General features: G+C 39.8%; 1 protein-coding gene and 1 long non-coding RNA gene across 2 annotated transcripts in view; one reads left to right on the plus strand and one right to left on the minus strand.

The window, feature by feature from the left end:
- The window catches only part of MTMR9 (myotubularin related protein 9), a 34538-nt gene extending 22509 nt beyond the window's left edge, over positions 1 to 12029 (minus strand). The window contains exons 1-3 of the mRNA XM_037042173.1: positions 11457 to 12029; positions 6748 to 6856; positions 2980 to 3105 (exon numbers count right to left, since the gene is read on the minus strand). Coding sequence (XP_036898068.1) covers positions 2980 to 3105; positions 6748 to 6856; positions 11457 to 11638 — 417 coding nt within the window. The 5' untranslated portion in view covers positions 11639 to 12029. The remainder of the gene's footprint in view (positions 1 to 2979; positions 3106 to 6747; positions 6857 to 11456) is intronic.
- A 129-nt stretch (positions 12030 to 12158) lies between these two features.
- LOC118984329 (uncharacterized) lies at positions 12159 to 14541 on the plus strand. The gene is made up of 2 exons (XR_005065910.1): positions 12159 to 12480; positions 14393 to 14541. It is a non-coding gene; the product is annotated as an uncharacterized LOC118984329 (long non-coding RNA).
- The last annotated feature ends 1394 nt before the right edge of the window (positions 14542 to 15935 follow it).

The following is a 15935-nucleotide window of genomic DNA, read 5'->3' on the forward strand; positions in this document are numbered from 1 at the left end:
TTGTCATCATGAATAAATGTTTAATTTTATCAAGTTATTTCTTTTTCTTCCAATTTTGTTATACTATGTATATAATTTGTCCTCTTTCTGGCTAATTTTGATGTTCTCTTTGTCTTACTGTTTGATAGTTAGACTCAACTCATCTAAGTCAAGATTACTTTCTGATTATCTTTCATGGTATTTCCTAGGGTACCTTAATCCAACTGTTTGTGACTTTCATCAACTCTAGAAAATTCTCAACCATTATCTATTTGTATATTGTCTTTCTTCCACTTTCTCTATTATCTTCTTCTTGAATTCCCATTTACTAAGTATTGACTCTTCTCCCTTTATCATTCACGAAAGTATCTAACTTCTCTGTCACTTTTTCATCTTTCTTGTTTCTCTGTTCTGTATTCTAATTACTTTATATGTATTACAGATCACTAATTCTCTCTTTAGTTGTTTCTAATCAGTGATTTAACCTTTACATTAAGTTTTCTTTTCTTTTTAATCAACTTTATTGTGATTTTGTTTCTTTATTAAAAAATAGATCCATTCAGAGTGCACAATTTCTTGAGTCTTGATAGTTGTATGTCTCTGTGAAACCACCATCACAATCAAGATAACAAACATTTTAATCAGCTCACACAAAAAACCCTTGTATATTTTTGCAGTCCATATTGTCCCCTTCACATCCAACACTAGGAAATCACTAATCTGCTTTCAGTCATATTTGGTGTCATATCTAAGAAATCACTGTATAATCAAAGGTCATAAAGATTTTCTCCTGGGTTTTCTTCAAAAAGTGTTATGGTTTTAACTTTTATGTTTTGGTGTATAATACCTTTAGAGTTAATTTTTATGGATGGTGTAAAGGTCTAGGTTCATCTTTTATTTTTGTATCCAATTAGTCCAATGCCATTAGCTGAAAAAGCTATCCTTTCCCCCATTGAATTGTCTAGGCACCTTTGGCAAAAGTTAATTGACTGCAAATAAGAGAGATTATTTCTGGACACTCTATTTTATTTTTTCCCATATTATCTTTATTTTTTACTGTATTTTTTCATGGACCCTCTATTTTATTCCACTGATCTATATATCTGTTGTTATGCCAATACCACACTCTCTTGATTACTTTAGCTTTATAGTAAATTTGGAAATTAAGTAAATATAAATCCTTTAACTATTTTTTCAAGTTGTTTTGTCTATTCTGGTAATTTTGCATTTCCACATAAATTTTAGGATAATCCTATCCTAAAATTTCTATAGAAGCCTCTATTGGAATACTGAAAAGAATTTCACTGAATCCATAAATCCATAGGATAACTATTTTTGGAGAAAATAGCTATCCTAGTAGAGTTGGTAAACTGTAGTCCTCAAGTCAAGTCCAGCTCCACATAGCACCGCTCACTCATTAGTGTATTATCATTGCCGTTTTCATGCTGTAACAGTAGAGTATAGAAGTTGTAGCAGGGAATGCATGACCCACGAAACCTAAAATGGTTACTATCTGCTCCTTTACACAAGTCGGCCCACTACTAATCTTAACCACAGTGTCTTCCAGTCCATGAACATGGTATATCTCCCCATTTATTTAGATCTCCTTTAACTTCTCTCAGCAATGTTTTTTTGTTTTCAGTGTATAGATCTGTACTTCTTTTGTTATATTTATTCCTAAATATTTTATTTATTTTCAAAATTGCCTTTTAAGTTTATATTTGATCAGCTTGTAGTCTAGCCCAGAAGACAGACAAACAATGAAGAAGAAGGCTTCCACACTGTTCATCCCCTCCTCCCTGAAACTCGTTCTTCCCTTGACTTTTTCCTCCATTCCCCCATTAAATGGTTCAATCCTTTGCCTCTTTATCACTTTAGATGCATTGCCTAATCAATCTTGACTTCTCCCTATGGTTTTCACAGAATATATGTTGATTACTCTCAATTTTTCATTTTTCACACAGATCTCTCAAATAAGCTCTAAACTACCTCTTATGCATATTCAATGATATATACCATCCAGGCCCTTCAAATCTTCCATCTCCAAAACTGAACTCAACCTATTCCCTGTCAAACACACTTCTCTTTCTGTCTTTCCCATCTTAGCAGAACCGTCGCAGATGCCACTGCCTGTTTCGCCTCTCTCATGCAGTGAGGGTGGCCAGCTCCTTTTAATGCTCCTTCCTGAATCTTCCTGCACTATAACCCCTCTGCTATTGATCCAGCCATCTTCTTTATATTATTATAGTAGACTCTTAAGCAGTTTCTTGGCATTCTGCATCAGAACTGATTTTCTATAACACAAATTTGATTATGTCATTTCTCCTGTGCTTGCAGATACTTTTGCCAGAACGTGCTTTATTGTACAAGATTACTTATATAATTATTAAACCTTGACCAAGGAAGAGACCAAGCTTTGATTACCTTAAATTTCTATAATCTAGAAACAGTAAATTAACACCTCAAATCAAGGCATTAAAGATGTTTTCATTAAATCTGGATTACAAAAGTTGCAAGAAAATATAACAGAAATTCAAATATATAAATTGCTTCAATAATTACCCAGACCAAAAAGGAGATGCCTACTAGGAAAAAAAGAATGTAATCTAAATAAAAATGATAAATAAATAAAACAACAAAAACATAGAGAGGATCCCTTAATAACACATGTGAAAAGATGCAGCATTTCAGTTTATTTCATTAGCAATTTAATTCTCAAAAACCTAATTCAACTTTAGGCTGCCATAAAGTGTTAGTAATAGTTCCAATCTAGACTACATGTTATGGGTACCATGTTTTAGGAGAATCAAAGACAAACTGACTGCCCTGCTAAGAAGAGAACACAGGACAGGGTGGGGCCCTGAGTTCAGTGTTATGAGAAAAAGCCTGAGTAAGTCAGATGCACCTTACTACTCATCAAAAGAAAGTGATTATTTGTGCAAGTAAAGTAAGGTGTTAGGTTATTTCTCGATACCCATAGTTCTCTGAAAAGTCACTCACAGCTGAAGAGTAGAGTTCAAACTCTTGCTCAGGAAGGAAAGAATGCCAGCCATCTTCTATCACTTCAAACAAGGGTCGGTAAAAGAAAGGGTACATCAGAGTGATGGAATCCAGGGTTGACAACGCCTAGGGGATGAAAAGGAATAAAGAAAGAATAAAAGACTACACCATAATTTGGAACACTTTCTAATGGCCATATTGGCATTAAAAAATGTGACCTAACAATGATGGGCATACTTGTCTAACATTGTACTCATCACCAGATACAATTACAGCACATTGAAGTTCATTTGCATGCTTCTGGCCTCTAACCAAGTTTTGGCATATAACATACACTCAGTTAGCATTTGATGAATGAAGAGAAGAATTAAGTAATGTACATATCTACTCTAGGAGAAAAATAAAATAACTCCTTCTTGAATCACTTAATGAAGCCTAATAAAACAGACCATATATTTGGGGGGTGGATCAGATAACAAACAAGTTTTGTTAGTCTGTAAAGCCTTGGCTCAAAATCTAGTTATCAAGCATATAAACATATGTAAGTTATATAAAATCAGCATCTGTTAGTAACTATAAAATAGGATGATACAGCTTAGGGGACAAAGAGTCAGACTGGAATGAGGCTGCTGGACCAAATTCCAGATCCCAGTGTAAGAGTAATTAAGTTATGCAGTCACTCCATGCCTCCGTTTCCTCCGCTGTAAAAATGGGGAAATAACAGTACCTACCTCATAGGGCTGTTAGGAGCATTCAGAGCATGTGCGTGTGACAGGCCTAGAGCACAGCCTGGCCCATAATACACTCTAAAATAATTTTAGCTACTACATGTTCCACACATACGCTCCCTCCATGTTCATCCCCGGCCTAGTGTGAAATGCCATCTGGTCAGGCAGCAGCGTTATCTTTACGCCAGCCACACTGACCCACTTTCAGGCCGGGCCCACAGTGAGCCTATACTCATCTACAGCACTTAAGTTCTGGGTGACAACACCAGAAAACCCAACTAGACGGGAGGAAGAGACACATATCATGTGGCAGTTTCATCCTTCAGACAGGGGAATTATGGAAAGCATTTCTGTGGCTAGACAAGAAGGTGCCAAAATCAATTAGTGTAATTCAAACTGCAGTAACTATGGAGACACATCCCTGAGCAGCAGGCCCAACAAGATGCTAATACCCCCAAACTCTCACAGGTAGCTACCTCCTGGTCACAGAAAGATCAGATGCAAAAGGATGGGCACATGACTTATTAAGAAATAGGATGAACATGTCATTCAGCAGTTTAACAAGAATATCCCCATCCAAAGTTTGATGTGGACACCAGCCCGCAGTGCCCGCAGCGTCATGGATGAGATACAAGACAAATTCACACGGACTACTGAGTCCTGTGGAGGAAAAGGGATGGCACGGCTACTCCCTCAAGGGGAGAGTGCCCTGACCCTTGCCCCGACAGGCTTTTATTGGGTTTAATTAGCACAGGAATACAGGTAAAGTTCATCAATTATTGTCAGGCAGTAAGGATCAAATAGCACACATAGAACTCTGAGGGCCTATTCTGAGTCAGGGTCTGTTAGCTAAAGGGCTACAGAACTTTGGGAAACAAACTCATTTCCTGCTCGGACCTTCATCATTTAATTGAGAGCATTCTTAACAAAGCAGGTTTCACAGGATTTTACATATTCTTTCTCAGGCCTGCTTACCTGGGGAACCTGCCCTTTCCAGCACAGGGCTGCACTGCCCTCTGTCATTATTTCAGGCTTTAGTCAGGCAGGGGAAGTACGGCAGCCAAGAGATTAGGAGACCTCTGACAGACAGAATGAGGACTCAGGCTTTATCAAAGGGGTGAGGGTCCATCACCCCCTTTCTCCATAGCCCTGCAAGTCCTTCCCTGGGGCCTCCATGTGATCATGCCTGTCTTAGGTGATCCCCCGCTTGGTGAATCTTTCCTGTCATTGGCTAACTGATCAAGCACTGGAGGCCAGTTATGAAAAAAGGAGCAGAAGCTGTGCTCCTGCCAGGGAGATAAGCTTTGTCTCCTTAGTGGCTTACAGTCCAAAGGTCACTCATTCAGCTTTAGCCATGGGGGGTTACAGCTCCTGAAACCAGGCAGGGCGGCTCCCAACAAAAGTTATTCTTCTTTACTTCATGTAAATCATGAAGTCTTCCTCCCAAGGCTCATAAAACAGAAAATACCGAGAAGCATGGCTCACTAATCCATTATCTACTTCTGTATGGTCTTTGGCTGCCAATCGCACCAAACAGAAGCAGAAAGGCCAATGTTCACATCTGATGTGGGCCACAGCTGTTCGACCATCCATCCATCCATCCATTTTTAAGATATTCTTTGTAATATATAATGCTACTATGAACATAGGAGAGCAGGCATCTGTTCAAGATAATGCTTTTGGTTTTTCTGTATATATACTCAGAAATGGAATTGCTAGATCATATGGTAGTTCTATTTTTGATCTCTTGAGGAACCCCCATACTGTTTCCCATTGTGACTGGTTACAACTATTATTTTAAATGCAAGTCAACAACCACTCTGGCAGACAATAAACACTTGTCATGATTACATTTTATGTCCCTAGAGATAGGACTTTTCCTTTAAACACATTAATGCTGAAAGAACTACAAACATTTCAACCCCAAAGGCAGTTGAAAGTACAGAGCAAAAGGCTTCATCAAACTTCCTGCTACAATTTAGAAAACGGGGTGTTTGCCAATTATCCTTCCAATGGGAATCTATTTTATCGCAAACAGAATATATTTGGGTATATGGTCTCTTGATTACAATAGCCCAACTATGCTATAAAAGAATTTTACTTATTACTCCAAAATTTTACTCCAAAATTACGTCAAAATGTACTGGGGGAAGAGGAATTGAAAGACAGTACAGGCTAGAGGCCAAGTTCACTATGTGTATTTACTAAACTGTAAAAACAATAGAGAGTTCACATTCTGATGTCAAATTATGAGGATGACTCACAGTTTACGACCTCTTTTCAGCTGTAAGGGCATTTATGTAATCAGCTGATTTGTATAGAACATTAGGTAATATGTACAGCTAAGTAAACAACTGAGTAGTGTCAGATGCTAACAGAGCTAAGGAACGCAATCAGAAAGTGGAGTGATGAGTCTTGCCCTATTTCTTCACCGCTGTGCCTCACTGTGGGCAACTTCAGTAACACCCACCAATCATCTATCTTCACAAGTTAGAAAATGGGTAAGAAAAATGTAGACAGGTCAGTGAAAATGCAGCCCCAAAACTGGAAAAAAGAAACAAAACAACCAACCAACCACACGCTTTACTGGACTGGGTCAGTAGCATTCCCCTGCCCAAGTAACAGGGCCACATTTCAGTTTCACAGCCTAGAGCCATGTGCATTTCTCATGGCAGCGAATTCAGCCAAATCCACACTACTGTGTCCCTTCCAAGTGACAGATATGTAAGACAGTTCAGCTCATCTTCTTATACATGAAATATCATTTAGTCTTAAAAGGTGAGGAAATTCTGTCACATGCTATAATATGGATAAACCTGGAAGAATAAGTAAACCTAAAAACTACCATATGTCAATAAATCTTGTTGCACTCCTGTAACATGACTGAGGGTGAAGCTTTTCCTATCAGTCTTCAATAATGGAATCACAGAACATGAGCAAATATCTAATAAAGGAACATAAGAGTGACACTGAGTCAGAATATAAGGTTCTTTTTCATTAGTATTTATTTCCATCACATTTTTGCTTCCAAAATACTTACCTCAATGGAACTGGCTATGTTTAAACATTCCTCCATCCCAGGAATATCCAACTGAATTATTCGAAAATCTTTACATTTTATGATGATGGTACCCAGGGGTCCCACAAATCTGTAAACAATGATAAATTATGCTTAGGAACATATATATTTCTGGCTTTAAGCATATGATTATTTCTGTGAAAAGAGAATGTAGTTATAATCACCATCTATATTTAACTTTCTTCTCCCTAATTAGTCTAACTGACTCCCTAAGAGTCAACACTGCATCATAAAAATGCGAGCCATAAATTATTTAAAATATATATACATTGAAAAAACTTTCAAATATAATTTGTACTAGACCAAATCACTTATCAAAGATTATTTGGGGCCTTACTTCAAATAATAGCAAAACAAATCTATAATTAGTATATCGAGTGTTTGCTATAGACACAGACGGCAGGCATGCTCTTGAGACACGGCAATTCTGGTCCCAGACACCAGGACAGAGCAGCTACTATAACAAAGAGAGTTGTAATCTCACTGTGAAGCGTAATAAAACAATGTTTGCCTGCATATTCTCTGACCACAATGGGATAGTTAGAAATCAATAACAAACAAACAAACAAACAAAAAAGAATGAGAATTCACAAAATTGTGAAAATTAAACAACACACTTTTAAACAACCAATGGATTTAAGAAGCCACAAAGGAAATTAGAAAATACTAAGAGACAAATTAAAATAAAAACACAACATTACAAAACTTATTGAACACAGCAAAAGCTGTATAAATATTTTATATATGTATACACATGAAACTACCTTATATATGATAAATCGGTCAAGGATGGGTTGTTAGATGGTGGTCTAGGAAAACAGACTTGCTACGTGAAAAAAACAAAGTTGGATACTTATCACACTTGAAACAAAGGTAGAATCCAAACAAATTACAGACCTAAAAATAAAGACTAAAACTACAAAGCTAGTATTTAGGAGAATATCTAATGACCTTGGGATAAGAAGGTACTTCTTAAAGTAAGACTTTAAAAACACAAACCATACAGTAGAGCATTGACACATTTTGCATTAAAATTGAGGACCTCTGTTCAACAAAGGGCACCCCAGGAAAATGAACTCACAGATGAGAGACTGAGAGAAGACATTTGCACTATGTACATGAAGACTTAAGGGCTAGAGGGCGTACAAAGGACTGGTGCAAATCAACAAAAGAACAACAACAAATCCAGTTTTTCATAGAAAGGAAACAATTTTTGATCGAATTGCCAATAAATACATAAGGAAATACTTAAACTCACCAGTAACTAGAGAAATACAAATTACAACAAAAAGATACTATTTCACTATCATCATTCTGGCAAAACTTAGGAAGACAACAATACCAAATGTTGGTAAGAACGTGGGAGGGCACAGTAGAGGAGTCGTTCTGGGGAGCTACCTAGTGTTACTTTGTGAACGGAATTGGGCGCTGACTCTCTGGCTCTATCCCATCCTAGGCACAATCTCAGAGAAACACTTGCATGAAACTATATTGGGACCCAAATGAATATGTTTATCTTACCAGAGCTGTTTGAATGATAAACTTGGAGATTGTCTAAAGGGTCAGATAAATGCTGTAGACACTTTGGTATGCTATGCTGCAGTCAGAAGCAGTGACATGAACATACAGAGAGCAATATGAAGAGATCTTGAAAAACAGTACTGAGATACAAGCAGATCTACAACATAATCCTACTATTGGGACTGAGGATGAGGTGGAAAATGGGAATGAAAATCAGGGCTAAAGAAGGATAAAATGAAACACTGAGAAAACCTTGTAATGAATGATGAGTCATCAACTGAGTAGAATGAACTCAACTGCCTATTTCTGAGGTCCATAAAAAGAAAAAACAAGTACAATTGTAAAATTTGTGTACAACCTTGTCTACTGAAAGAATCAAATAAAATTATGTATGCAGTGTACATGAAAGCTTTTTATAAGCTTGTAGAGCATTATTCCAATATAAATTTCCACTTGACAGGAGAGGGGTTGTCTTTCCCTTACGTGAGGTTCCCAGTGGTTAAGTAGCTGCCCCAGGGCACCCGTCTGACAAGAGGCAAACAGAAAGAGTCATCCTAAGGCTGCTCTCCCTCACACCCCATTTACAATCACCAGCGAGGCAGGACAGCTCAGGTTTGCAAGTACATCCCCAGTCTGACTGCTCCTCTACTACGTCTACTCTAGGTCACCACCGCCTTTTACCTGAACTATTCACCAGTCTCCTAACCAGGCCCGTTACTTCCACTCTTGATTCTCTAGAATCAGTTTTCTGCTGGCGACCAGAATCATCTCCTAAAAAAGTCTATCAACTGCTACTTCCTTGCTTTCAACTCTTCAAGGCCTTCCCATGAAAACCGTCACAATGGCATATAAGGGCCAGATCGGGCCCCTGCTTACCCCTCCAACCTCAGTTTCTGCTGGCCCCTTAGCCTCTACCCGTTGCTCACTGCCCTCCAGCCACACTGGCCTTTGTTTTTCCTTGCACCTGCCAGCATGTTCCCGTCTGGGGTTTTGTATTCACTGTTCCCTGGCTGAAATGCTTTCCTCTGATAGTCACAGTGCTAGCTTCTTCCCTTCATTCAGATGTCATTCATTCAAGTGTCACTTGTCTTCCTGGCATTCTCTATCCTCCCATCTGCCTGTATTTTCCTTCCTGGCACTTCTTGGTTGATTTATCTGAACGTCCACCTCCTCCACTAGGATGTGAGCTCCTCATCCATCTTAGTCACCACCACATCTGCAGAGCCCTGCCAGGGCAGTACGTAGAAGGCACATGGAAGTAAACGTTTCTTGAAAGCAACAAACAACCTCTGATCTGACCACCTACCTCCCGCTCTTCCCATTACAACATGCTGCTCCCCAGGAAAAAGACAAATGGGTGTGCAGTTTGTCATTTACCCCCACACAGATTAAAAGGCCCCCGTCTTACATACTTCCTTAAGCTCTACCAGGCCCAGCATGTAGTAAATGCTAGGTAGATACGATGAAGGACAAAAAGCAACCATACAAAGTAGTAAATAAGAAAGAAAAGACTGCTGCTGGCATGGAGAAACTCTTAATTTGTATTCAATGGCACATGGATCATTCAGTGGTCAAGCCTTCTTTTATTTCCTATGTGCCTATCTGCCCAAGCCACAGTTAGGAGTTCTGAAGGAGATAAAAATTAACAAAATGTGAGTCCTGGTGTCAAGGGGCTAACATATATGTAGCCATCCAAATACAAATTTTAATATACATTTATGAAAGACATAAAGAGCTACAGGATTTCAAGGTAAGGGGAATTACTTCTAGTTGTGGGATTAACAGAAGAATCTGTGAGAGATGGCAGTTGAAATGGTTAGACTGAATATTGAGAGATGGCTAACAACTGGATGATAGCTGATAAACTCCTGAAAGAAATATATTTTATCCCCCACAGTGTCCTTAATGCCTCACAAAATATCGGCAATATAATAACATTCAGTAAATGTTTAAGAAACTTGGGAGGAGCAAGGCACTCCTTCTACTCCCTTCAGTGTCAGTATAATATAGACATGAGAGGCACAGGGCATGAATGGGCAAAGATAGTGAGGACTGGCGAGGAAAGAAAAGTTCACGAAAGGGAATGGCAAGACCTAAGGTGGGAAAAGTAGGCTGGTGACAGAACATGGATTGCGATGAGTGACAGATTAAGGGGTTTAGACTTTATGGTGCAGCCCAGGAGAGAGCACTGAAAACCTTTGCCCCACAGGTGACATGCAGAGTCTAATAGCAACCCTCTGTTAAAAAAAAATTTATTACCTCTTCACCCATACTCTTTCAAATTCTACCATTAGAAATTATTTTCTCTGAAGGCATAACGTCTTTAGGAATCTTCTTAATATCAAATTCTCTTGCGAGGTAACAGGTAAAGCTATCGTTATTCATTGACATGTTAGTATAAACTGGATAATCAATTTACCTTCTCCTGGCTAAAGTACACAGCCAATGGGGAAATGGGAATTTTGACTGCAGATGTCATTATAACTTTTGACAATGGAAATATAACTTTTTTGACTCTGAGATACTACCTTGGAAAGACAGAGTCTGGGTGCAAGAAAAAAGAGGTTAATTAACACCTCTGCTTAAGCTCCAACTCTGTTCTTTCCAAAAGCAGAAGTGAGTAAAGAGGAGTAAAAGACATAATCTCCCATAGTTTGAAGTTAAATGGGTGAAATGAAAGGTAAGAAATAAAGAGAAATGTGATAATTTCTTTGAGGGGAGAAAGAGTTTTGTGGAATTTGGACCATATATACTGAGTTGAATTTTCCTCAAAAGTGGAAAATACAGACTACCTAAATCGCATTGAATCACAACCTCATGAACTGTGGTGGACATATTCAAGGAATAGGATGGTGCAAGGAAAAGAAAATGAAAAAGAAAATCCACTGAAATAATGTCATGTTCCAAAAATGATGATAAGGATGATAACAATCACCCAGGGAATCACCCTGGGAATTCCATCCAGGTTTTACTAGAAACCAGGGGATCTCCTATGGATGGTTTTCTGCTTTCAAAAACTCAAACCTTCAGCCAAGGCCAGATAGGGCTCATTTGCTTTTGGCCCAGCAAAACACTGGGGCGCGTTTCCCCAGAGGTCCACCTAAGGACCCCAGGTTCCCTGCAGAATAGGGGGCGGGATGAGCACTCACCGCTTGTCGATGGCGTCGATGTTTGAATGGAGGAGCCACAACTCCTCCGTGTTGTCCTGCCGAGAGGACAGGATCAGGTGGTGGCCAGTCAGACACAAAGTCCCTTCAACGGCCGGATAGAAAGGTCGGTGAAGCACCACATTGTCCACCCGTGGGGTCTTAATCAGCTCCGCAAACTCCATGTTCCCCAGCAGCCTGATCCGATGGACTGCCGCGTCCGGGAGGAGGGCGGTTATATCGCCGCAGGGCTAAAGAAACCCGCCGCAGCGCAGGCCTGAGGGGCGGGGTCCGGGGCGGGGAGGCCGGGCCCCGCCCCAGGACAGGGTGGGCTAAGCGAGGCCTGTGGCCTCTGTCACTGGCTGCAGAAGGACCCGGGCTCCGCCAGACCAGGGCGTTCTCCCGCACCTCCTGGTCCCCCGCAGACCCAGGACTCGGCCAGAGACAATGCTCTGTTACAGGCCCAGCAGCCACAGCCGCCACCTGGGGACCCGGCGAGGGACGGCGGTTTGAGGGGAAAAGGAGGAGGCCGTTTTAGGACCAGTTTCCAAGTGCAGGTCGCTATGGACTGCTGGCGGAAGTAGCTGCTCCTAGCTGGAGCCTAGAGCAACTCTGGGCGGAAGCAACGGGACTCGAAACTCTGGAGACAGGAAGTCGGAGCCGGAAGTCGGTCCCCTCCTGAGTCCGAAAGCACAGCAGAAGTCTCAGGTTTGTGTTCCTACCAGGAACAAGTTCTCCTTTTCCTTCACGTCTACCGCTGTAACTCACCTCTTTCAAATATTCCGTATCTGAAAAGACCGGGGAAGATGGGACGACGAGAAGATGTTTCGGACTTCTCTCCCTCCACTTGAGTAGTAAGCTCCACAAGGACTTTTCAGAGCTTGGGGCTGCCATCAGCTTGGCGATTTTCATCCATTCTCCATGATGCGATTGGCAAGTGAGGGATTGAATCAGTGATTGTTCTCCCGGAGAAGAAGCCAGGTGTGAGGGCGGCACACAGCAGACTTCCAGAGAACGTCACTCCGAGGTGCTGTGACTTTGAATAAGAAAGGAAAAGCATCCAGAGACCTATGAGAGGGACCTAGGTATAATAAATATGTACAGTGCGCAGAGGAGGTGATCCTATCCTGCGAGGAAGCTCAAGTGACTTAATAAAACAATTACTTTGTAGCACAGACTAGACTTCTCTTTATAGCTATGCACTCAAGCCATTAGGGCTTTGAACACTACTACACACCCTCCCCATTAAGTATAACCCAACCGAACTACTCCCAGACACACAGATTATGCCAGAAAGTTACTCAAATACATTTTCCTTCCTTGGTGCCTCCCCTTTTTTAAACTGACATTTTTCATTCTAAAATAGGGAATTAGATGTGACATATGCAAGGAGTGTTGTCCTGGTCTACTGTCACTTCACTAACTTGAAATCCTCACCATCTAGTAGAGTGAGTTGGTTAAAGTCTCACAGCAAAGACAAATTGCCTCAAATTTCATCAGATTATCCAACACATGTTTCTGCTTCTGTCCTTGCCCTTTTGAAAATGTGAGGTTCTTAGAACATCCTAAATATTGATACAGCTGAGAGCCCCTTTTTATTATATTTGTCTGCAAAAGAAAAACTAACCAATAGAGAAGAGGGAATAATGGAAAATGACTTCTGAAGTTAATTTTTAATTGGAATTTTTGTTGTCCTTCCACTATGTGGCTCATTATTACAATGATCAATTGTGGAAGGAAGAATTTACTCCAGAATGAAGAATCAGGGAAAGTTTTATGGAGAAGGTATCATTTGAAAGGAAGATCTTGAATGATGAGTAAGATTTATACCCTAAATGGACTGTAACCAAGATAGATGTTCAGTTCAATGATGTCTACTAGAGCTAAGGAAAAATTTTTCAGAAATTTCATTGCCTTTTCATCTTAGTTATTTTGGGATGGCAGGGAAGCCTATGAAAATATCACTGTGCCATTAAATTTTAAAATGTTTAATATTTCATAAAGGCATAAACTTTTTGCCCATGAGAGAAAATTGTCTGAATTTAAAAGTAGGCTGAATTGTTATAAAAATACTGAAAATTATTATAAAATTACACGTACTCTGGGTTGAAGCCTAAAGCTTAGACAGCCATTAAAATTTGAAGAAAACAAACATTAAATTGTAAAGAATATAGGCGGTGGGGAGCATAATGTTAACTTACTGCATGTTCATCTACTGCATGAACAGTAGATGGCAGTAGAGCTTGACAGTAATGAGATAGGCTTCCATTCTATTAAAAATTATTCAATAAACTATAATCAAACAAGGTATTATACAAACTGCCTGCTTATAAGGGTCTCAGAGGATTCTGATGAACCAAAGAAGATGATGGCATTTATAATGCATGTAAAACACTCATTTTAAAGATGTTATTATTTTTATCATTTTATGACAAATTACATTGATATCTAATCATCTAGATGTTATTCTATCAAATAGTCAGCTAGCATGTATAAGTGCCTACTTCGTCATCACCATTGTGGGGGATGGAAACAATAGATTTGACACTGCCCTTGCCCTCAAAGTAACAGCTAGTTTGGGAAGGCCAGTAAATACCATGTAACATAAAAAAATTAAGAAAGTACTAAATTCTGAAGTACAGATTTTCTTTCCTGGTTTCGTGTTTCTCTACTAAGCCTTGAGTAGTTAGTTAGTAGAAACTGAGGCATTTTGAAGGTAGTTTGAATAAGACAGGTCAACAATTGCCAGAAGTAGCAGGAGCATCTGTGATGGAGAAGACCTTGCCTATGGGTACCATTGACCAGCAGCTGTTCTACGTGTGCTTTGTTATTATATGTGGTCTATAGGCAGCTGAAATGAACCTGATAACCTCATATCCCATTTTTCTTGTGTTCTCCATCTCCTTCATTCCCAAATTGTTGATTGTATTTTCTTATAGGTCTTGAATTCCCCCACTTTTCTCCATCCACAGGGCCACCTGGTTCAGGCCACTATCATGTAACAGGTAAAGCCTCTCAGTTGGTCTCCCTCGTTCTAGTGTGGGTCTCCTCCAATCCATGTTCCCACTAAATTTCTTTCTTTTCTTCACTTGTAAGTCCTTTTGTGATTTAGCCCCTTAGGCAGTGATCAGCATTGCAAATCTCGTTTCTTCTACTTCGTCTCTTCTCTAGCACAATAGCCACTAACACTCATTCAGTCCTCATTTCTTACAATTTTCATGCCAGCTTTTTTTGAGAGAGAGAGAGAGGAAAGGAAGGAGAATGAAAGGTAGAGAAATATCAATGTGAGAGGGAAACATCAATTGGTTGCTTCTTGTGCATGCCTCAATAGGGCACTGAACCCACAACCTAGGCCTGTATCCTGACCAGGAATTGAACTGGCGACCTTTCACTTTTCAGGACTATGCCCAACCAACAGAGCAACAACACTCAGGGCAGTGCCAACTATTCTTAAATAGCTCGTAGTTTCCTCTTAAGACATTTGCATTCAGTTAGAACCTTGCTACTGAGTGAAAGTGTAGAACAGATACCAGCATCATCAGTATTCCCTAGGAACTTTGTTAGAAATGTTCCACTCCAGAGCTACTATATTAGAATCTGCATTTTACAAGATTCCTAGATGATTTTTATGAACATGAAAGTTTGAGAAAGCACTGTTTCAAGGAAACTGGGTTTTCTTTCTGCCTGGCATATACTCACCTCACTCACAATACCTTTGTCCCTTGCCTTACTAATTCTTATCATACTTCAAATCTCAGGTAAGATGTCACTTCCTCTGGGAAGCCTTCCTTGATTTCCCCCCACAAAACTATGGGCTCCACCCTATATAGGCTTGACAGCACCATCTAATAATAATAGTTCATACTTTTGAGTATTTACTCTGTTCTAGACATTGTAATAAATGCTTTACATGTATTGGCTTATGAAATTCTTTAACAGTTCTTTAAGGTTATTATTCTCTTTTTGCCTATGAGGGAACTGAGGCTAGTGATCTTAACAACTTTCCCAAGGTCAGACAGCAGTAAGTAGTGTAATGAGGATTCAGACCCAAGCAACTAGGTAAGACCCTGTACTTCTCACCACCTTGCTATATCACCATCCAGGAGACCTGAGCCTACGTTGGTTGCTCTCTCTGATTTTACCTCTTAATAAACTATATTGAAATAGACTTCATATGTGTCTGTAACATTCCACTAGATAGTAATTTCCCTGTGAGCAAGAACCACTTCTATATATATATTATTGATTATACCATTACAGTTGTTCTATTCCCCCCTTCATTCCCCTCCACCCTGCACACCCCCTCCCCCACCATTCCCCCCTTTAGTTTATGACCATGTGTCTCAAGTTTTTTAGATTCTATATTTCCCCTACTATTCTTGCCCTCCCCCTATCTATTTTCTACCTACTGTCTGTGCTATTTTCTGTATCTTCTCCTCCTCCCACTCCCCTGTTGCTAACCCTCCATGTGTTCTTCATTTC

The sequence above is a fragment of the Sturnira hondurensis genome, unplaced genomic scaffold (genome assembly GCF_014824575.4).
Source record: "Sturnira hondurensis isolate 20B ecotype Veracruz unplaced genomic scaffold, ASM1482457v3 Scaffold0003693, whole genome shotgun sequence".
Classification (NCBI taxonomy): Eukaryota; Metazoa; Chordata; class Mammalia; order Chiroptera; family Phyllostomidae; genus Sturnira; species Sturnira hondurensis.